Raw genomic sequence first — 24,887 nt, 5'->3', positions numbered from 1 at the left:
GAAAGCCGGTAGTTCCGTGAGTGTGGAATATCTATCGTGGAACGAGAAGTAGGCCAGGTCGAGAGTAAAAGAACCTCCTTGAGCCAAGAGTGTCCCGGTAGCTGATAGCAGTTTCGAAAAAGGTAGAACACAGCATCACAACAAAAGCAGGAACGAGAGCTATTCGAGCTAGTTTTTCAAAGGAGAACATTACTGGAAGCCAGGACGAGGTTTGATCGCAGCCAAGGATAGCAGGAAACGGGTCTTGTGTGAGGACATTTTCAGTTCACCAGGAAAAGGTCAGTCTCATTTGTTTGGACATGAATGTATGGGTTTTTCGTATTAAATTCCACATAAAAAATTGAATAACATAATCAATAATATCAGAAAAGCTTCATCAAAGTTAAATAGAGTTGTTCCTAATAACTCCTAATAGTTAAATGTTAATAAAAACTTTCAATTGAAAACCAAAAGGAAATAAGATTCCCATTTGTAAATGTTATGTTTAAGAATAATAAGAAATAGCAAATATTAAGCATTGATTGCCTTTTAAATAAAATAAAAAATATTTTGATTATAATTGTAACCCATATATGTATTTTTTTTACTCTTTTCTTTTCTATCCCGATTAGGAACCATTAAGAAATATTTGAAGCCACGAAAGTAAGTAATTAATTTATAATTCGCCCTGAGATTGAAAACATATTGATATGTGATCTGGTTAATTAATTAGATTAGTATTAATACATTGATTAAATTAAATGACATATAAAAATATTATCTCATATCAATAATCAAGATCACATCAGTATATTTTATTTTCTTTGCACCCTAAAGCGACAGTGGTGGCACAAAATCAATTTTTGATTATTTTCTTTATTAATCCTCATTTTTTTTGGCGGTTTCGGGGAAAATATGGGGGTGTATTATACACATTTGTAAATAACACTAGTACATGGATAATCACTAAAAGTTTTTTTACTCTAGCATGGGCGGTTCAGATGGTATAAAAAAGGTTTTTTAAAATGTAACACCCCGTAATTAAAAAATTTGTCAATTGCCCTTAAACGAAACTTATATCAAAAAATCGGTCACTTATTTGTGAACAATTGCCGCAGGATCTCTTCTTTATTTTAATTACAGCTAGGAAAAATATTTTTTTAAAACCTGTTTTTTAAAAAATTGTCATCTTTGGGGCGCCACCCCCGCTAAACGGTGGGTGATAAACATATGCTCTCGGGAAAAAAGAATGTGTGTGTACTTTGTACGCACGTAAGAAGTTATACTTCTATTATATGATTTAAACGAAATTAATATACTTTTTATTTATATTTTGTTTAAATATTAAACTAATTTATACTTACTACTTCTCAAACATTTTTATTAGAACAGTGCCAAAAATTAAAATAAAAGAATAAAACACACACAAACACATTAAACAAGCCACAAATGATGTCTGAACATTAAGTGTCGAAAAATTGTTTAACTAAATACGTATTTTCTGAAAATAAAATTATATAATAAATAAACTTACAATCATAAAATGTATTAAAAAAAAAAACAAAAAAGAAAGTTTCTATTGGGACTCGAACCAGCGCGCTGATAAGCGCGGTTGGTATTGGAATTCATTCGCCTTCAACGCTTAGCCACGGAGATTATGTGTCATTATTTACGAAGATCGACTAACTAAACGGATTAAACTTGTGATATTTTGATATTTTGAAAATTGATCAAATTATTTTAATTTTGAATTGAAATGATTTAGAATTGAAAAAATACAACAAAACATAGAGTAAGAAAACAATATATTAGGTGACTATTGATAGAAATTTTGATAGTAATCAAATTATATAAATAAAAGTATTACATACTATGTATTTTGGCAGATCAAATAGGTAGGTTTATACCTATGATACATTAACAATTATTACGTACCTGTTGCTTTTAAAAACTATTTAAAAGTCACTACAATATTATAAACTTTGTTTTCTGTTTGTTTCTGTTCTCACAACAATAAAACTCATATATTATACATTTGTTTACCTTTACCTTTACCGCCAAACCACAGCTGTCCTACAGCCATGCCTCGCGCACTCTAATAAAAAACATGTAATCGTATTTATTTTCCTTCCATTTCGTCAGAGGCGCTGATGTCGGCATTGTGATTGGTGGAACATGACTTTTGACAAATCCTGCGCTATCTGTGAATCTGTGTTCAGTGTTCGTGTTCGTTCGTTCGTTCGTTCGTTGTCGTTCTCGTTCAGTTATTTTATATGGTCGGTTATGTGATGGTGATGTGTTTGTATCACCTTAAAAAGCTGATATTCAGTCGTGTTTTTTGATATTTTGTAATCGAGTACCTTGTTAAAGGTAAGTTTTTCTGATTGTAGGTACTGTTTATCCAACAGTTTAAAATACATACTTTATTTCGCGTTTTGTTGTTAGGTCTAATGGCTCCGTTCAGCTGTTGTGTGCAGACGGTGGAAAAGTTCAACAAGTAAACATTTATTTAATCCAAATTAAATACTCATATTTCTATGTAAAATGTCACATTATTTTATAAATAAATAAGTAAGAAACAAAAGTTGTTTGTGTTTTACCTTTATTGTCCACTTGAATAAATATTAAATATTGGAAGTACCGTATGGAGGCTATGTACCTACCATGGAGGCTAGATTATGGCACCTTTCCTATCCAATCAACAACATGAACGTTTAAAATTTCACACCTATCATGTCGAAGCTACAGACCACTTATGTGGAGGCCAGATTTGTAGTATACTTCATTTAAACAGGTGCTGAGATGGCGCTGAAATACGTGACATGTTTTTTAAAGAGTAAGATCGCATTCTACCAAATCACACAACACTTTTTTCTATGCCTACAGCTGCCATATTGGATAATTTTTGACATGTCATTTAAACATCAAATCAGAACAAAGTTATAATGCGCATGCGCCGGGCTGATAGGTTTTAACATATAAAATGTCACCCTCTATCGCCGGTAAAGAAGTATAACTTCAACAAATAGTAGGAAATATAGTCCTCTTCATTTTACTATTAAATAAATTTTTTGCAAAACGTACAAGAAGAGCTACGTTTCACAAAAACCACAAATTACCCCCTTTAAAGGGATGAAAAGGGGCGTTCTGTGGCGAATTTTTTAAGAAAATGTTAGTCTCATAACAAGCACCCCTTGATGTACCAGAAAAAAAAAATAAAACCGGACTTGTGTCCATTTTGCGAGGTTCAACCTCTGTTTCCTACACAAACATAGTTTTTGACAATTTGTTACTTACCTGAACGATAACAGGTATTCTCATGCTTTAATAATAGTGGACAGCCACTACGATGGGCGCTTGGAGGCCATTCCTGGCCATTCCTTGTTTCTGTTAGGAGTAATCCATTTTTAAATGCCCGTAGAGTTTGATGGATTTTATTGGTACTACCATAAACAATCGACAAATCCAAACTAGCTGTTACTGATGTTATCTAAAAAAGGAGTGTGTATACTCATGTACGCACGTAAGAAGTTATACTTATTGGAATTTTAATTTGAAAAATTAAATGCTTAAAGCTTTCCTGGAACTGTATCGATGGCGAATTAACGTTAGTTTTTAATAAATTAATATCAAAGGGTACTCAAATGTTATTTTGAACCAACTTTAGTTTATACAATAAGTCTCTAGAATAAGTCTCTTGTGTTAAGAAGTCAGCGATTGAGTATGTACCAGAAAGAAGTTCCAACAAGAAAAGTTTTCAGGTTTAAATAATTATTTATTATTATTTTATTAAATCTTGTGTATGAACTTTTCGCTTTTCTTTAAGGGATGTCGTTTCAGCGTACCAAAAGTCGATTTAAACTATTTTAAAATTCCACATAAATAGACAGTTCGGTTTCGTTTTGCTTCAGAGTTAAGCACGCAGCTCCACTGAGGACGTCGTAAGACAGAAACAGCTGTCTAGAGATTGTGAATCGCCTCTGAATCGAAAGGAAACATAAACTGTCTTTTTCACTTCTATCTTTACTCAGATTTGAGTACTAGGAACTTTCTTTCGGATCGTTCTCCTAGACCAATGAAAGCGGAATGTGACTGCATATTGCAGAGTCCTATTCGCTTTCATTATTCATCGTCTCTTGTCTTATAAATCGTCGCCTTTTGAAAGTTGAAAGTCCACTTTTGAAAATTTTACAGGAGAGGATTTTTAAAGTTTTGAAGTTTAAGTATCCTAATAGTAAACTAAATGAGAATAAATTTTTTTTAGTAACCATAATGATATGTACTTTAGAACAACTGCAGTTTGTATTAGATATTACTAACAGTTTTTGAGAAAAAAATTATTATAAACAACAATGTTTGGACATAGAATAATTTGGACCCGTAATTAAGGTAGTAATTAATATGGAATATTACTTTATCAACATCTATAATAATTAAAGAAAGAACGAAGCAAGTTTAATGGTATAATATGCTTATGTTAATATGAAACAATAAAAAAATAGAACTTCTGTTGGAGAGAAAGTAAAGGGGACGATAAACTCCAACAGAAGTAGAAAAAGAAACTAACTTAATGTCAGCTAATGGAATAAAAATGAAGAGATGGAGTGGTAAGGGAAATACTAAGGAAAACTGAAGTGAAACAAGAATAGGAACTTCTGTTGGAGTGAAAGTAAAGAGAGGGATATACACCAACAGAAGTAAGGAAAAGGAAATTAACTAACTGTCAGCTAGATGTAATGTCAGCTAATGGGACAAGAATTGAAAAGAGCAGAAACTAGCTTCTCGTTGGAGAAGCCGAAGTAGGAAAATACTACTTTTTGCAGTAGTACTTGTATGTGGGGATAATGATAAGATGATGAAGTTGAGGAAAGGGGAATTAAAAGGGATATAAGTAGAAGTATGAAGAGACAGAGGCAACCTGAACAGAATTGGCTAGCAAGAGATGCAAGAGAACAACTCGACACTCAAGGATGGGTACGGCTCGTTTGCATGCCTGTCTAAGAACAGTAGCTCAAAGTAGATGCAGATGACTAGGAAAGGTATATACTAAGATAAGAATAATGTACTGAAATTAGATAAAGAAGCATAATTGATCAAGAAGAACAAATTAATTAACACTAACAAATCATGGGCGCCAAGAAAATGATCTTCGATTACTCTCCCAGGTATCGTACACTGCTGTCAGATACAAAATAAATAAATATTTATTAAAATTAACTACCAGATCTTTAACAATCTCTGAGTTACACAAAGTGCATATCATGTGACTATAAAATTACATAAGTTAAACAAAGATCATATGTGATGAATAAGAATAAATGATGTACAAAATAAATAAATATTTTTTAAAATTAACTACCAGATCTTTAACAATCTCTGAGTTACACAAAGTGCATATCATGTGATTCTAAAATGACATAAGTTATACAAAGATTATATTCAAGATAACTACAATAAAGTTACCTGTTACAAAATTACATACCTCTTACTTACATATGGGGTACAACTCACATGAAATTTCTACCAAATGGTTATAGTACGCTTGCTACGTACAACTAAATTAAAACCCGAAAAATATTACTAATAGAAATAAATAGGCACAAGCCTGCCGAAGAGAAAATACAATGATGAATTAAGCAAAATTAATTAATAAAGGTTATAGAAATGAAGCTAAGATAAATACCGAATGATGACCTAAATGATGACCTTGTGCACACAAGTAACTTACCATAGATACAATAGTTTGGAACTGAATACATTAATATACAAATATCTGAAAAAGTATTTAATAAACACAGTGCATTAAACCAGGAGTCTGAAATATAAAAACCAATAGCACAACACAAAATGTTCCCAAAAAAAACCCAAACGACTCCTAAAGAGGTTGCGGTTGTATCCTCGAAAGTGAGCATCAGGATGGTGCGACCCCATGCCTCCTGTAGGCCCAGGTGCCAAGACGGAAATTGAGCTGGAACGCTCCCATAGCTTGCGCCCAAATAGACATACTACCATGATTGACTTGGCTGTGGCTGTCTCAGGACTTCTCAAGATGTTTTAAGGGCTACGATTTTGTATATTTCTTCCAAGTGGCTAAAAATATATCCTTCGTTTTATTTCTCTTATAAACCGGTGAGCAAAAAGTAAAGAGAAGAAGAAATAAGTAGGTGAGAAAAACCTTTTTAGAAGAAATATGTAATACAGAAAAAGCAACCATTAAATGGAGCAAAAACTAATCTCAGGTAACCTTGAACTATTTTGGGTGTGAAGATATGAACAAATAATGACATTGAATTTGAAATTTGAACATGATTTATCTGAGGGAATATACTTGTAAAAATATATTGAATTTATAAAAATATTGGATGTTCAATAGATTTAAAACCTACAGAGAAATGATAAGTATTTCCAATATTAATTGAGAATTGGATATGATTGGTTATGTCTAACCAAAAAATATATGAATATATAATTTTCGTTGAATGAAAATTCAATAAACATATAATAATCTACATAAAATCCAAATATTGAGTTGACTAAGGAATTTAACAATGAACCTAATATATCAAATGTTCCATCACAAAAAAACCAAGCTATATATAAAAAAATTGTTATGAAAAAATAAATATTTTATCGGGTGATTCTTATCCAGATTCCATTTGTGTTTTACACTTCTCTCCTTTCTCCAAAACAACAATTGGTAATAACTAGTTTTCATATAAAATGAAACTGGAGATGTTAAATATAAATAATTTAGTCGAAATTATCAACCCGCCATTTTGTCGAGACAGCCAACAGCCAAGTGGCGAAGGAGATGCGTTTCTCCGCCAAGGTAAACGTCAAATTCTCTCAGAACACGAAATAATTCTCGATAGATGGCGTATATAGTACGTTCCATCACCGAGGTATGACGTCACGTAAGTAGTCCTTTACGAGAAAGTTACAGAAATTGGGAGGTCAAGAGAAAATAATTATAAAAATAATTAAAGAGCTAAAAATGATATAACGGGTGGACCGTTACAAATATACCAAAACAACTTAAACTTAAATTAGTAATGAAAAGTATTTAAATATTTTAATAATAATAATAGTTTTTTATTGTATTAGGTACACTCGCAAATAAACAACATTGACAACATAAAAGTTAAACAATTTAAAAATCTTTAATAATACATTTCCAGAATTGTAAATCAATTGCTGAGAAATTATTTGTTAGGCACCTAATATGTGCAACTTTGTCTTCTGGAAGGTCTGCAGGGGGGACTGAATTTTAGGATCTGGAACACCTTCTAGAAACGGCTTGGAAGAACTTAGCCTGCAACTGCCTTTTAAAAACGCCACTGAGTGCATTTCTGGTTCATTAAACTTTAGTTTATATTTTACGGTATTTGCTTAATTTTCGTAAGTAATCTGGACAACGTGTTTATATGGGGCCTTAGAGAGACTTAAACAATTTGACAAAGTTTTAAAATCCAAAAAATTATGTTTTTGTACCTAAATAAGTTTATATGGCTTCTTGGTTCTTGCATTCTTAATAGCTTTAATAATAGCGAGAGGACTATGCAATTACAGTTTACTCAGATGTCGGTCCAAAACACTATGCGTAGCATCCACTTTCTGAACACAGCTGTGACCAGGTACTTGAAATTTCTGCGTAATGCGTTTTACAGTAGGATGATTCTTAAGAAAATGTAATAAGGCTGCAGACATGACGGAATTTTTATTTTGTGGCACACATGAATCTGACCACAAAGTGATGGTTCTAACATTAGGTCTTGTGTCTAAAAGTTTTTTGAGTAAAAGATACAATGCACTTGCAATGTCTACACCTCTTCTTCCACCAAGTAGTTCATGCCATAACACACAATCTCCTTACTTTTGTATTACATCACAACCTGTCAAATTATAAACAGTAATTTTTTTTGTAATACGCTTTAGATATCTGTCTTTGGGGGCAGGTTAAAACGCTTTGCATATCAAAGTAAATAATGGCAGCAGATTCATCTGCTTTAGTGGAATTCGAATCTTTTAACTTCTCTTCTCAGGCTGAAAGTTTGGCTTCTGTGTGGATTCTGTATTTCTCCTTTAGTTCATCAGTTAAACTTTTTTCTTCCTTTTTTAAATCATACTGTGAACAAATCTCAAAAAGATCTTTTTTGGCTTATGGAAGCCTATATTAAATTCCCCATTGAAAATATTATAACACAATCATTTTTTTCTGGAGTTAAATTCTTTTAGTTACAATATTCTATGTACAGGTCATACATTTTACTTAAAGATAGTGATCTGTCTAAATATTCTTTTGAGGAATTGCTCCTGCAGTAATGAGAAGGAACGCGGGGAAAGATGTTTATGTGATCTCTAATTACTTTTCTCTTATCATCTTTAATTCTTATGCTTGTTCGTGAGTCCCTCAAATCTCGATTAGGTGTTGTTGTGATGCCCGTACGTTTATAAGAATAAAAATATGATATTCTGATCTGGCTGATACTCAAAACGCCTAAATAAAAGGCCTTACAGACTCGTATTTTCTTCGTCGTTCTTTACAAAATAATATCTAAATGAATAGGTTTTTGCTCTCTTCCGCTCCTCATTTCGATTTCTTTTCCGCTGTACTAAAATTATTTCGGTAATTTTATCATAAAAAAATCCTTTTTCGCTATCAATGTTGCTCCAAAACTCTTCATGGATTAACACTACTTCATTTTCAGTAAAATTATCAAGGCATTTGAAACGACAATTAACACAGTTTCGTTTACGTCTTCTTTTGGAAAAGTACCACCCTTGCAGCTTTTATATTCCTGACCTGATTGCCGCAATCTTTTTCTTATATTCTTTTTCCATTCATTTTTTGAGCTCCGTTTTCGTTTCCTTGTTTTTTATCAGAAACAATACTAGTGCTAGAAAAAAAAATAAGTTTTATTTTTCAAGTCATCCTAAGTAAAGTTTTAAAAATACCTGGCCGCTTGAACATCTTTTGCCGGATTATTAGATCCATTTAAACTCACTGGAATATATTCCAAATCGGTTAAGGTTAACCCTCCGTTAGTCGCTATCGGTGTCACACACCGACGACAGAATTATTCATTCGGGATTTACAAAATAACTGTTTTTTTCTATCGCCACTTCCTGTACCTCTTCCTATCAACTAACCTCGTGTTAGTGTACGTTCTTACCTACTTGGGTAAAGTTGTGCGAGTTTTATAGCTATTTTTGGTGCAAGACCCGTAGCGACTAACGGTGTGGTTATTACTTTATTGGCATAACTTGCAGTTCAGGTAAAGATTTAGCATCTTATTATTGCATTTTATCGGTAAGTTTTGGTCAAGTCTTATTTATAGATGTCCTTTGAAGCCGAACAAAAACGTTGGAATGGAATTATGGGAAATGGTTCCTAGCGACGATGAAAATTATTTGGACGATGAGGGAAGTGAAAATGAAAGCGGTTTTTCATTTTATATCTGTTGTTTTTCAATAAAACATTTCGAAAAATATTTTTCAGTCATTCCTATACACAATATAAAATATTTGTACGAATTTTATAGCAATAACTATTTTTTTTTAATTGTCGTTCTCTGACACCGTAGCGACTCTTGATGCTCCGTTTATCCTAGTGACTAACGAAGGGTTAAACCATCATCCACATCGGATATAAGAAAATATTAAAATGTAAATGTAAACCTAACCTCAATATAATTTGATATTCTGCTATTCCAACTTTGCATTCCACTTCGGCTGATATTCTGATTTAGAGTCTTCAAAAGGTTCTTCTTCTGAATCACTCATGTTTATTACTCTATTTTTACGCGATAAACTACTAGACAAACCGGCGGTTGCAATCAAAACAAACTTCGTAGACGTAGGTACTAATACTAAAAATATAACCGAAATAAAATTTGAGCCAACTTATTCTATGTCCTCACGTGATACGAATTCCTCAATTCTTATTGGGCCAAAGGACATAGTATATTTTGGTCCGCATACTTGCAAGGGAGTCATCCTGGACAAAGGATTAACCTTCCAAAAACACGTAGAAGCCACAGTCCAGAAGGCCAACATGGCGAGAGCAACTTTAAGAGCACTCACAGGAAGAAAAAATAAACTAAGACTAAAAACGAGGTTAAGACTAATAAATAGCATAATATTACCGGTATTAACATACGCATCTCTCGCATGGGGACAAGTATGCAACACCCACAAAAAGAAGATACAAGCAGTCCACAACAGCAGCTTAAGAGAAGCAGCCAGAGTTCCAAGATACGTCGCAGAAAGATTCCTATTTAGGGAACTTCAACAGAGAGTCACCGAAATAATGACAGATAAGCCAAGGGTCAAATTCGCGGAGCTGGAGCACCACCCAAGTCACATACTGCGAGAGATGCTAGAGTATGACGTGTTCCACCGATGGAAGCACAAACGTCCTAAACAGCAAATAGTGAAATAAAGTGAATCGAATAAAGCAAACAAAGAGTGACAAAGTAAAAGAAAAAGTAAAAGTGAAACTAGTAGTCAGTTCGTAGCTCGAAACACCAAGTGCCGAAGAAACACACAACCCAAGCGTAGGTCCAACATCACGACTAGGTAAGAAAATAGAGGAAAAGGCGCAAGCTAAACAAAACAAAAAAACAAAAAAGGCCTAAGCCACCAAAAAAATCATAAAACACAAAAAAATCATAAAATTCTTGAGCACCAAGTCATTGGACCGAGCTCAGTGGGGCTTGGTACAATGACTTGGGGCCCAAGCAAGCAATTTTAGTACCGTGGATAAGTAAATAGAAGATAAAGGTATAGAGCCCTTCACGCTGGCCTAGTTTTGTAATTCGATTGGGGCACAACATTGAAATCATATTACCCAGGATTCCATTATGAAGAGCATTTGGCTACGATAGTTGTACCCCCATCGCGCATCAGCATGCTATGGGGGGGGGGGGGGGAGGGATAGCCTGGGGCATTGGAGCGAGGTGGGGTGATCCCTGTTTTAAACTCTGGTCAAAACACCTCGTCCCAATGAACTGTTACACCCGAATGTACTTTTTCGATAGGGTTGACATCTCCCACAGGTCGGGTTGAATCAAATTGTTCTCTTGCTTGCTAACGTTTAGTGGACATAGAATAAAATAGCCACGTCATATTTAAAATATTATATGGGATAATCGCACTTGGAATATTATTGACCGAAAGGTTTTTGGACATAGACTAAATTAGAAGTACAACCTTATCTTCGAAAAAAAGTGGACATAGAATAGCTTGGTTCTAAGGCGACGAAATTGTAAAAGTCAGAGATTAACGCTCGTTTTAATAATCAATTAAAGTGGACTTTAAATTTTAACTTGGTACTTGTATCATTGCAATTCATATGGATAAATGTCAACTTTAAAGTGAACTTTCGTTAATGTTTACTTTAAGTTGAAACCGGGCGTAAGGATGTACCAGAAAAAAGTTCCAACAAGAAAAGTTTTCAGATTTAAATATTTATTTATTATCATTTTAATAAATTTTGTATCTTCACTTTTCGCTTTTCTTTAAGAGATATCGCTGCAACGTCCCAAAAGTGGATTTTCAACTATTTTTTAAATTTAACATAAGCTAACAGTTTGGTTTCGTTTTGCTTTAGAGGTGGGCACGCAGCTCCCCTGAGGACGTCGTAAGGCAGAGACAGCTCCCAGCAAACAGGTTTGAGCCCAGTTACGTGATGATTACGTTAAATTTACGGCAAATTTCAACGAATACGTAACTCGGTGACTTATGACGGGAAAAAAACGTATTTCAGTGCCAAATCATTCACCTATACATCAGTGCTTACTTTATACATGTTTGACATTAGAATAATATAAAATCATAATGACGAATATAGTACATGTTTTTCACAACAGATGTGAATGTCGTTTACATCGCAAAGGTACGTTTATTTCACGTAATAATCACGAGAGAGAAATCTCCTGTGGTTAAATTTTGAGAAATATTTTGGAAAACAAAATTTTACAACGCTGTTGGTTAAATACGTATCGCTTGAATTTTACTCATTGTATTTTATCGACGTCGAAAAATTAGATGTATTTCACGTAAAAGTAATGTAAATAATACCAATATTTAAACAAAAAGATTATGATTTCGCTTTTAAAATCATTTAGCATAACTATTTCAATCCAACCTTGATTTGAAGCTATTTTTGCAATTTTTTTCTTTAAAAATATCACAGGAGCTAAAATTATGTTGAGTCTAATTTTCAAATCGCGCGCGGTGATGACGTACTACCAAGACTTTCTCCTCCTTTAAATACTATCACGTGACCACGGTACGTGACTAACAAAGGACTAACATAGTTGGTTCCAAAACTAAATTAATCGATTTATCGAATAATAGATACGTTTCGATAGGATTATTTTTTTATATTATTCCGGTATTTAAATGGATTTTTAGTAAGACCAATTAGTTAATAGTAGAAGAAATTTAAAAACAAAAAGAAAATACGTAATACTAATTTAAAGTAAGTAGAATAGTTTAACTGTAATTTAAAAATGATCGATTTTTACAATCGATTTTCATAACCTCTAATATCAGCTTCTCACATTTCTCACAACAAAAAGTGAAACGTGGAGAGCTTTATTTTCCTCGTTTTATTTTAGGCGGGTTTATTTATAATAATGTCTTTCGTATTAACATTTACCTTCGAGGGTTGAAGTGCCGATGATGCAATTAAAAAAAAAAACGAGAAAATGTCGAAGTGTCCTCCTCGAAATAAAAAGTGACCTGTGTTGTGTTTTGTGTTGGCAAATTTTTTAATGTGTCTTTAGGTCGGTACCATTTTTGGTTCATTATCTTGTATAATAATTATACAAGACAAATGTTTTAAAAGTCTCTAAATTCTACTAAATAAATACATTGTTAATACTTTATATGCTTGTTTTATGTATATGATATGAGGATAATAATTACTTGATTCATAAGTTAATTAAGGTCGAATTATTTACGTGAACCGAGGACGTATCTTTCACGTGAATACTAATATTTATATACATTCCCTAAAAGATACGTTAATCAATACGTATTTGCAACGTGAATTTCCCGGAACATTTTATTGCTATTTAAGGTAAATAACACGTCTATTGAAGACGAGTTATTCACGTAATTTAAAGACGTATTTTCAATGTGACATTCCAACCAAAAATTCACGTAATTAACACCTCGGTCTGTTTGCTGGGCTGTCTGGAGATTGTGCATCGCCTCTGAATCGAAAGGAAAGAAACTGTCTTTTTCATTACCAATTTTTGTTATCGTTATTAATAATAGTAAACGAATTTATTACTTTTACCGTAACATTTACGATTATTCCTTATACTTACTTGTTCAGCATATTCCAAATTTTCTTGACAATGAGCATCTCGATTAGTAGATGTTCTAACAACTGGAATACATGTAATGCCCACTTCAGAATAATATGGATCTTCTGGCGATACATCGATATTCGCACACTCCTTCGGTGTATTCTCTACATTTCTATAATATTCTGAGCAGCATTGTAATTCAGTAGCATTTGCTAAAATATAGTGGATTATATTTTATGACACGGTGATTTCATAAAAATAAAATTAACCGAGCGAGTAAGGATGTAAATGAATATAAAGAACACTCAATTCCAAATAATTCAACTACTTTGTTTGAATAGTGCGGCAGATTCGTGCAAATATTATCAGAATTATAAATTTAATGATAGAAGCATATAATTTGGCTCACAGATACTACACATATAAAGGTTCAAATTTAGATACGAGACCACCTCCGATTTTGCATTTTACAAAAATGATGGTCATTGAAAATGGCTACTATACATTTGTGGCTAATACTGCCGTGCTTTGCTTAAAAGTGGTATCTGCCGGAATTATGAAACTGAGAAAAGGGGGTTTAAAGTTGTAAGCACATTCCGACCCCATGTAAATTTATATTGTGTGATACTATGATGCATTTTATTTGGTAATAGATAGATTTAAACTTACTGAATAAAAAAAATCAGTTATCTTTGGTTTTTATTTAAAAAATGGTAGATACCACTTTAAAGTCAAGAATTATTTATAATATTACCAGTGGTAACGTACTGCCAGTGAAGATACCACTTTTAAATTAATAAAAATCACAATTATTGTTATATGTATAGATATAAAGCAGGAGCAGAAAATAATGTAAACTAGTACATATAAATTGTTCATTCATCTTCATTAAAGAAAAAAAAAACATGTAGGTAACGTTAGTATACTAAAGAAATAAATTTGAAAATAAAATTGAATAAATATTTTGCAAATAACCACAACGGATATTGTTTAATCTTCTACGTTGCTTAACAAATTAGTGGCCTTGTTATTAACTTGCAAATGTTCCCAAAACGTATACCTATTTGCTGGCATTAAGGAAGATAAGGTTTTAATAATATTGGCCTTCCTTTCTTCAGTGATCCCTTTTATTGGTTTATTCTTTTGGGTAAAAAGCCCTCCATTTTTCAAGTTCTCATTTTTCATTAAAAATTGAGCTCAAAACTTTAGTAAACTTTTCCTTGCAAGCCAAAGTATTTTCCTCTTATTGCTCGAATGTGCAGAATATCCTTTAGTTTAATTTATAAATTGAAGAATGATCATACTACTATCGGTTTACAGCGTTCTCCGACGTCTTCTGACTCTTAACCGCCATTCTTCTTGTTTAACCATAGACCTGAAGGGATTTCTCTTTCCTCTAGTTCTCTTTCAATTCCCTCTCTCCAGCTTCTTCTCGGCCTTCCTCTTTTCCTACTCCCTTGTGGTGTCCATGCCAAAATCTGCTTAGGGATTCTATCATCTGGCATTCTCTGTACATGGCCGTACCATTTAGTTGTTTTGTTTTTATGTCATCAATTATTGTATGTGTGACTCCCATCATTTCTCGGATTCTTTGGATTTTTTTTCATAGAAGCTTATACTTGATAATGAAAATTGTCCGCAGACATAAACTTATGCCCAGGTCCAAAGTATTTAATAACAATCTCGTTAATAGAGACCTCTGTGAGTTAACAATGTAAGTTAAGAAAGTAAATAACGTCCCATTTTTATTTTGTGACGAACAGTTTTCTACCCATAACACAACATGTTCATAATCTCTAATTTCTAAAAATAAATTGTAATACATGGTCACCAAGTCTCGCTTTTGCCTTCCTGCGAGGCCTTCATGCTAAAGTAGGGCAATTGGTATAACTTTTTTCTGTTTTGTGCCAATCGGAACAAAACTCTGATTGAATACTATGATTCTTGGACAAAATTTCGCCTTTTTAAACATATCCAATCTGGGGAGCATGATAACTTTTTGAAGATCTCCCGAAAAATACACAATTTTGTCAATTAAATACACTTTTTTTGTCTAGCCGGTAGGCTGAACGAGCTTCATTTGCCTTGAAGATATGGTTTTGGCACAATAAACAAACAACGCAGTCCACACTTTACACAAGGATTTTTTTTTGTATGTTCCGGATTATGTAGCAAAAACGTTTCACAGGCTTCACACTCTTCATGGCCGAGTTTTCTAAATGAAATATTCATTTCTTTACTTACTACCGTTCGATATATTTCGTAAGAACAAAGAAAATTTGAGTGTTTTTCTTTGAAATCTGACTACAAAAGCTGGATAGTTAAATCACTCGGTAGGTATCATTTATTTGGGGCGTGTTCGCGGCGATAATGAGATACATCAGGACTAAACTTTTCAACATGAGCTCTTATCACATTTCTATCAATTTTGGGAGTCTTGGTATGCTTACCTTGTTTACTAATACGGTAACAGTTATTTTTTTCTGAGTTTCTAGAAAAGCAGTCTTGTAGTATTCGATCATTATTTTTACTGTATCCCAATGTCGATATAAAAAATTTGCAAACTTGTACTTTTCCCCAGAACTACACTTACCTAAACTGTGCCCACTTCTAGGTAAAAACAACATTATAATAAGCAAATTTACTAGGTAGAACGAAACACTAACACACCTGTTGACTTGATTTAAATCAAATGAAAACAAACATTCCATTTTTAGGCGCGCATTCATAAGCCGGTAAATTATTTAAAAGCCGGTCTTAAAAGTGGTATGTACAGAATTCTGAGAACATACCACTAACTAGCTAAGGAATAGTAGATACCACGTTTAAGACTATTACTGCGCTGTTTTGTTGTACATACCACAATTTTTTTAACAATATATTTTTATTTTTATAAGCTTTTACAACTTTTAAGTTAAGAAAAATGATGTAGAATGTAAAGATTTATATGTATAACATCATATCTCCATTTGGCACAACATTGGAGATAACACTTTTAAGCTAAGCACGGCAGAATAGCACGATAACATTTAAACGAAAAGTCAGACTTCAACCAAATTTGGTATTTGGGTTCTTTTTTTGATGTATAGGATCGAACTCCTGCAATGGAATAATCTGTTTACCAGAAGTTGTGTTTTCCTGATTTTTTTTGTAAAAATATGTTTTAATTTTTTTCAATTTAGGATCAAATTTAGGAATTTAGCGTCAAATATTTTTTAGGAAATATTTTGAACTTTTTAATTGTGTTAATTGCCTTGTAATAAATGCATAACTTATCTTCACATGTACCTATGTGCGGCAGATTCGTGCAAATATTATAATAATTATTGTGCATTCAATGGTAGAAGCATATAATTTTGACCACATATACTACACATACAAAGGTTTATACTTAGATACAAATCCATCTCAGATTTTGCCTTTTACGAAAATTGCGGGCATTCAAAATGACGACTATACATATGTGACTAATATGACGATAACTTTTGAAGAAAAAGTCCGATTTCAACCAAATTTCGTATATAGGATCTCTTTTTGATGTTTAAGATCGAGCTCTTGGACCGAAAACATAGTATATAGAGGTTCCACAGTAAAACCACTCCTCTAACGGCGCTTTGATCTCAAGAAGTAATACCGGCAGTACGCAATTGGTAATTCACCGGTGGTGGATGCGGGTTTTCCCTGTTAAAATCCGTACGTTTCTATGCGACTAGCAATGGGAGAGTGGGGCAAAAGCGACTAAGAACATTGCGCGGTCGCCATGCGCGACTGATTTTACTTCTAATTTTTCGGAGAGTGGTTCTACTGTCCCTCTTTATTCTGTGCCGAAAGAATCGGTTTACCAGAAGTGGTGTTTTTCCTGATTTTTTATGTAAAAATATGTTGTTTATTTTTTCAATTCTTTCACCCTGTATATATTAATTTTTCAAAAATGTAATACCGGTGTTGAAAAAAGCGTAAAAATATTTTTTTGGGAATATTTCGATCTCTTTAGTTATATTAATTACCATTTAATAAATGCATAACGTATCTTCACATGTAGGTACCTATGTGCGGCAGATTCGTGCAAATAATAATATAAGAATTATTGTGCATGTTTAATGGTAGAAGCATATAATTTGGACCACGCATACTACACAGACAAAGACTCAAATTTAAATATGAGATCATATCAGATTTTTTCTTTTACAAAAATGGCGGGCATTCAAAATGATTCTTCCGCCCATAGGTACAACAAATAGGTACAAAAGAACAACAAATTTTTACATAAAAAAGCAGTAAAAGCACAACTTCTGGTAAACCGATTCTTCCGGTTCAAGATATTGATGTTAATTATCCAGAAAACAACCTTGGTGCCAATTTTGACTGAAATCGGACTTTTCGTTCAAAAGTTATCGTGCTGTTAGTCAATATGTATAGTCGTCATTTTGAATGTCCGCCATTTTTGTAAAAGGAACAAAAACTGAGATGGGCTCATATCTAAATCTGAACTTTTATAATTGTAGCATATGTGGTGCAAATTATATGCTTCTACCAATAAATGCACAACAATTCTTATAATATATGCACGAATCTGCCGCACATTGGTGCATGTGAAGATAGGTTATGCATTTATTACATGGTAATTACCATAACTAAAAAGATAAAAATATTTCCTAAAAAATATTTTTACGCTCTTTACAATGGCTGTATTAACTTTTTGAAAAATTAATACATACAGGGTGAAAGAATTGAAAAAAAGTAATATATTTTTACATAAAAACCAAGAAAAACACAACTTTTGTTAAACCGATTTATCCTGTTCAAGACCTTGATTTTATACATCATAAAAGAACCTATATACCAAATTTGATTGAAATCTGACGTCTCGTTCAAAAGTTATCGTGCTATTAGTCACATATGTATAGTCGCCATTTTGAATTCCCGCCATTTTTGTAAAAGGCAAAATCTGAGACGGCCTCATATCTAAATTTGAACCTTTATATGTGTTGTGTATGTGGTCCTAATTATATTCTTCTATCAAGAAATGCAAAATTGTTTCACATATCGGCTGCACTAGAAGTAGTTTTATTGAAAAGGCACTCCGGTAAGAAAATACACATGTAGCAGACGAGCAATGTTTTATTAGAAACCTAAATGCTCTTAAAACCAAAGCCGTGGACTAATAATATTGCAAAATAAAAATTAACTACATGGATGGTGTTCTGCAATAATTGTCTAAACCACATATTATTTGTTGTTCAGAGTAAAAATGAGCATAATACATCTACCTACTTTTAAAAAATAACTGCTAAAAATTAGGCTTTATTGTCACATTTTTATGTCATTATAATAGTAGGGGAGAAAAGTATGCTAATTTTGCAGTTATGGGGACCTATTGGGTTGTGAAGGTTAGGTCCTAAAACAAATAAAAGTTACGAATTTCCATTTTTCAACTTAATTTTCCATTTCCGGCAATCGTTTTTTCCGATTTTAGCGCCATCTATCCATAATCCAAAAATGTTTCGAGTAAAAGTTACTTAATTTTAAGTAAGATATCCAAATCTGCAATAAAACATGGTGGCTCCTATTTAAGATTTTAAAGTAACCCCACACCCCACCTCCATGGTGGGTCGTGTTTGATGTCATTCGATAGATTTAAAAAATATATAGAATACGTGTATTTTGCAGTGAAAAATATTGAAAAAGTATTTTTTATTTTTTCGAAGTATCTGACGTTTATTTCTTAAAATATTAGCTTTTTTCTTGTGAAAATTTGTGACTCATCCATGTCTTTGCGCCCCGCTCAAACTCTCAGATTTTCGAAATATACACTGTTCTGCATGAATTTAACTTACCCTATCGAAATCTGACGATTTAGAGTTTTTCTAACGATACATTTTTTGGTCGGACCCCCCTTAACGAACTCCCCTGTACTAAGATCCAATGTATGGTAGGGGTACATTTACACGGTACAAGGTTTCTCCCCATATGATAATATGACGCGCTCGAGTAACTGCAAAAATATACGAGAAAAGATAAATATAACCTAAGATAATTTAGTTATTTTTTTGTATGATAAAAAGGCACCCTGAGACTATTCTTAATTTTATGTATGATTTGCGACAATGGAATAATTAAGTAAATAAATACTAATTAATATAAAAGTAAGAGAAAGCAGATCATAACAGTATTTAAAACAAATTTTTATTTTATGATATTCTTTTTACTTGTTATGTTAAAAATATATATTTTCAGCAATTATGGAAACAATATAAATTTAAATGGAAACTCAAGATATACACGAAAGCGGAACAAACGTTAAAATAAAAAATATCAGATACAAAGAAAAGGAACAAATACGAAAATATAACCACAGTATGTACAGTACCTGGCCATATTATTAGGCCAAGCAGGGAAAACTTTACTATATGAAGTTATTTCTCTCATGATTATCACTATATTTGAAAAAATATTGTTTTGATCCTTTTTTGTGAATATTAAATCTTAAGGTGCGTATCCATCAGGTTCGCTGCTGCGCGCACGCTGCAACTGTTCCAATCGATACGGCATGTCCTCCTTTACATATAAAGGTGCGTATCCATGTGGTTCGCCGCTATTGCAACTGCTCCACATAGTGGATACGTGGGCGCTCCTGGACCATGTAACAGTGCGCGCTCCGCCTCGGCGCTCCAATCGGCGGTGGCTCCAATATGTAGAAGAGCGCATGCCATATCGATTAGAGCAGTTGCAGAGAGCGCGGAGCATCAAATCTAATGGATACACACCTTAAAGGTAACACATATTCACAAAAAAGGAAAAAAAACGGTATTTTTTAAAATATTCATAATCATGAGAGAAATAACTTCATATTATATTAAATTTCTCTTTGCTTGGCCTAATAATTTGGCCAGGTACTGTAATTCCGTTAGTACGTTGGTCTAATCTTTGCGAAAAGTGCCTATAAATGTTAATTTATGGTTAATATAGAGATCCTTTATATATAATATTGATATCTTATAGGTCTGGATCCCGCGTATAAAAAAAGTTGATTAATAGCAAGCTGAAAATTTGTTAATAACTTAAGGGTGTCTAGTCGGACAAACTTTGATATATGGGAACACTGGAACAGGGGAAGTTTTAACTGTGGAACAGGTTAAAAATTTGGAACGGTCACACCACGAAAACGGCACTTGTATTTTGTTCGACAGAACAGACTTAAAGTCTCCGAACAGAGATTAAACTCTCATGCAAAAATCAGACTGCTATTTATCACCAAATGGGCGTTTTAATAAGTGGAACATGTAGAATATATCAAACGGCAGGAATTATGACAGGTGATAAATAGCAGTCTGATAATTGCATGAGAGTTTAATCTCTGTTCGGAGAGTTTAAGTCTGTTTTGTCAGACAAAATAAATGTGCCGTTTTCGTGGTATGACCGTTTCAAATTTTTAACCTGTTTCACAATTAAAACTGCCCCTGTTTGACATGTGAATTACTACACTCGTCCTGGAGGCACTTACGAGTGGAAAACTGTGTTGCCAAATGTTTCATCAAGTTATCACGGAAAAGGTTAAAATGTTTGGAATCAAATACAAAAAATGGATTTTTTGTAACAGAGCGACCGATCCCGGTGTAGAAAATAAACCCTTTTTAAATTATAAGCATGCACAGTAGAATACGGTTAATGAATAACGAAACTGTTAAAACGTACCAGGTGCCATAAAACTAAGATCATGTGCGACAGCTTGCCCAAATGCCATGGCATTTAATGTTACTTCTTCACAAGTCTCTAACAGACCATCTGTATATATAAGTGCCGTTATATTTCTGGCATTTGGTAAGGGTTGTTTGTCAGGAGTTTGAGGAAGCGAATGTTGGCCTAAAACAAAGTAATTATTAAATAAACTCTTTTTCATTTTGTATGCATCTAAGTAGTTAGTAACATGTAGGAACTGAATTGCCTAATGAGTAAGATACAAAAAACAGGTGCACAACACCGACTCAAACTAAACATCACAAAAACCAATTGGATATTATTAAGCAAAGCCTAACAACCACCAAGACAATAATTGATACTTATTACACAGGCAAAGAATTGAACACGTGGATTCGGACCCGTACTAAGGAACAACAGTTAATTCTAGTTGGGAATAGTTGGGATCAAGCGAAGAAAATACGTATAAGAATAGAAAAAACAAGAGCATCGTTCACTAGCATTAAGCAAATTTTCATTTCTAACAACCTCACCCCACCTCTCAAAATCCCACTTTTGAAATGTTATGTAAGTATCTCCGGTTGTGGACAATGACCGCAACACTAATGAAAAAGTAGAAGCCTTCGAAATTTGGGCTTAGTAAACAAGCAAGCAAGCAATTTGATTCAACCCGACCTATGGGAGATGTCCACCCTATCGAAAAAGTACATTCGGGTGTAACAATTCATTGGGGAGAGGTGTTTTCACCCGAGTTTAAAACAGGGATCACCCCACCTCGCTCCAATGCCCCAGGCCATCCCTCCGCCCCTATAGCACGCTGATGCGCGATGGGGGCACAACTATCGTAGCCAAATGCTCTTCATAATGGAATCCTGGGTAATAAGATTCCAATGTGGTGCCCTAATCGAATTACAAAACTAGGCCTGCGTGAAGCGCTCTATACCTTTGTCTTCTATTTACTTATCCACGGTACTAAAATTGCTTGCTTGGGCCCCAAGTCATTGTACCAAGACCCACTGAGTTCGGTCCAATGACTTGGTGCTCAAGAATTTTCTGATTTTTTTGTTTTTTATGATTTTTTTTGTGGCTTACGCCTTTTTTTGTTTTTTTGTATTTTTTTTTGTTTGGCTTGCGCCTTTTCCTCTATTTTCTTACCTGGTCGTGATATTGGACCTACGCTTGGGTTGTGTGTTTCTTCGGCACTTGGTGTTTCGAGCTACGAACTGACTACTACTTTCACTTTTACTTTTTCTTTTACGTTGTCACTCTTTTTTTGCTTTATTCGATCGGTTTGATAGCATTTTAAGGAGATATATTTTAGATTGGCAGGATACGACTAGCTTTTTAATATGTTCTGCCCATGTTAACTGACTGTCCAGTCTCAGGCCAAGAAAGTCAATGCTCTCTACTTGTTTTAGGTTGATACCATTTAGAGTAAGTGTTGTTTTGCAATCAGTTTTTCTTTTATTGAATACGATGAAACGAGATTTATCGCCTGAGAACGTAAAACCAGTTTTTTGGAACCAGTCTTCTAGTTTATGCAGGAATGATTGCAGAATTTTTGAGGCTAGTGTAATATTGCAGCTACTAGTATATACAACTAAGTCATCTGCATACAGATCTTCTTTCAAAGGTAGCTTTATCTCTTGAGCGATATTATTAATTGCTATTAAAAATAGAGTGGGGCTTAAAGTTGAGCCCTGTGGAATACCGTTTTGAAGACATTCTGTTTTTGAAGTAATTCCATTCACACGTACTTGGAATAGGTACTTTATTATTCATGAAATGTTTTAAAAAAGCAAGAAAATTTCCCTGGACACCCCAGTTAGACATGGTTTGTAAAATGTTGTATCTCCATGTAGTATCAAATGCTTTATTTATATCAAAGAATATGGCAGTTACTCTCTGGTTATTTCTAAAGGACTCACATATAATATTGTCAATAGCTACTAAGGCATCATGTGTTGATCTGCCTTTTCTGAAGCCGCTTTGGATATGGCTTAATAATCGGTTTTTTTCAAGAAACCATATTAATCTGTCATTTAAATTTTTTTCTAGTAGTTTGCATGTATTATTTGTAAGAGAAATTGGTCTAGAGGAAAGAGAGTCAGTCAGTTTTTGATTTGAAAGGTTTTAAAATGGGAATAATTGTTGATTCAGACCAGATTGATGGTAATTTTTTATTAAGATAAATGTGATTGAAAATGTCCAAGAGAATTAATTTTCCTGTGTACGGCAAGTTTTTGATAAATATGATTGTTATATTATCAGGACCCGATGAAATGTTTTTTGATTTGTCTAGAGCTTCTTCAAATTCTTGATACTTAATGGGAAAATTTAGTGGATTATCACTACCTATTATAGATATTTCTGTCATTTTACATTGATTTTTGAATTTTATAAAATTGTAACACATGATGATCACCAAAATTCATAAAAAGACGGTATGGTATGATGGTCAACAAAATTCGAAAAAGACGGTACTTAAAAAGTGTAATACTTACCGTCTCCATAGTTAGGTGGCAACATTCTAATATACGTTGAACCTGCAGTTCCCCAACTGGGATGCTTCTTGTTATTGCATGTTCCATCTATACTTCTGTATTTGTCGTTATCTTCACATTTGGTTACTTGAACACCACACTCCTGATTATCTCCAAAGGCAATGTTGATATACAAAAAACAGTGTATCCAAAATAGAAAATACGTTGACAGCAACATTCTGAAGCACATTAATCGAGCTAACGAAAATTTAGTTATTATATACTTATCACAACCAAAAAATTACCAATTCGTATTGTATAATTATGGTGATAAAATTAAAGTTAAAAAGCAGTTTTTATTTTTAAGGTAATTTACAGTATTTACAAGTTTATGATGTAATTAATAACAAAGCAAAATATGTTACAATTTATGGAAAAATAATTGTGCATAACAAACCTAAATATGTTTAATAACTGTTATTACCTTTGTTTAGAAAGATGCAAATTATATATTATAAATCAATCCATCAACAGTAAATACGCATAAAGTAGGGCATAAATTCATTATTTTGTAAACCGGCAACTTTCAGGAAAATCTCGAAACATTTCGATTTTTATTTTTAAATTACAATTCTTTGGCATATACATCAAACTAGTGACGTCATCCATCTTTACGTAATGACGTAATCGATGATTTTCTTAATTAGGAATAGGGATCATGTGATAGCTCATTTAAAAGGGTATTCAATTCTCTATTCACTAATATAAACATTAACATAATTATTTAGATATACATGGTGTCCAAAAAAATTTTTTTTTAACTAAATTAATTGACACAAAAAGATTACTGTATGTAATTTATTGAATTCTTAATACATTTTACTGCTGTTAGAAAATAGAGAAAATTTATTTGAAAAATAAACATTGATTTTCGGTTAAACGAAATGTTCAAACTGCTAAGAGGCAGGTGGGTGGCAGCTTTAACCTTGAATTTAAGCGAATAACAATAATTATCAAACAAAAATTTTTTTCCCTCTTTTCTGACAACAGAAAAATGTGTTTTGAATTAAATAAATAGATTCTTCTTTTTGTCTCAATTAATTTAATTATATTTTTTTGAACACGCTATATAAATAATTATGTCAATGTTTATATCAGTAAATAGACAATTTAATACCCTTTCAAATGAGCTATCAGTAGACCCCTATTCTCATTTAAAAAAAGAATGTGTGTGTACTTTGTACGCACGTAAGAAGTTATACTTCTATTATATGATTATATGATTATAAACGAAATTAATATACTTTTTATTTATATTTTATTTAAATATTAAATTAATTTATACTTACTACTTCTCAAACATTTTTATTAAAACAGTGCCAAAAATTAAAAAAATAAAACACAC

General features: G+C 33.0%; 1 protein-coding gene across 1 annotated transcript in view; it reads right to left on the bottom strand.

The window, feature by feature from the left end:
* The window catches only part of LOC114334907 (peroxidase-like), a 95,859-nt gene extending 72,103 nt beyond the window's left edge, over positions 1 to 23,756 (bottom strand). Inside the window, exons 1-4 of the mRNA XM_028285044.1 lie at positions 23,504 to 23,756; positions 20,997 to 21,164; positions 13,320 to 13,513; positions 3,277 to 3,469 (exon numbers count right to left, since the gene is read on the bottom strand). Of these exons, the coding sequence (XP_028140845.1) occupies positions 3,277 to 3,469; positions 13,320 to 13,513; positions 20,997 to 21,164; positions 23,504 to 23,732 (784 nt within the window). The 5' untranslated portion in view covers positions 23,733 to 23,756. The remainder of the gene's footprint in view (positions 1 to 3,276; positions 3,470 to 13,319; positions 13,514 to 20,996; positions 21,165 to 23,503) is intronic.
* Positions 23,757 to 24,887: the final 1,131 nt, after the last annotated feature.

The sequence above is a fragment of the Diabrotica virgifera genome, chromosome 1, assembly GCF_917563875.1.
Source record: "Diabrotica virgifera virgifera chromosome 1, PGI_DIABVI_V3a".
NCBI lineage: Eukaryota > Metazoa > Arthropoda > Insecta > Coleoptera > Chrysomelidae > Diabrotica > Diabrotica virgifera.
This window is presented reverse-complemented; position numbering and strand designations above follow the sequence as displayed.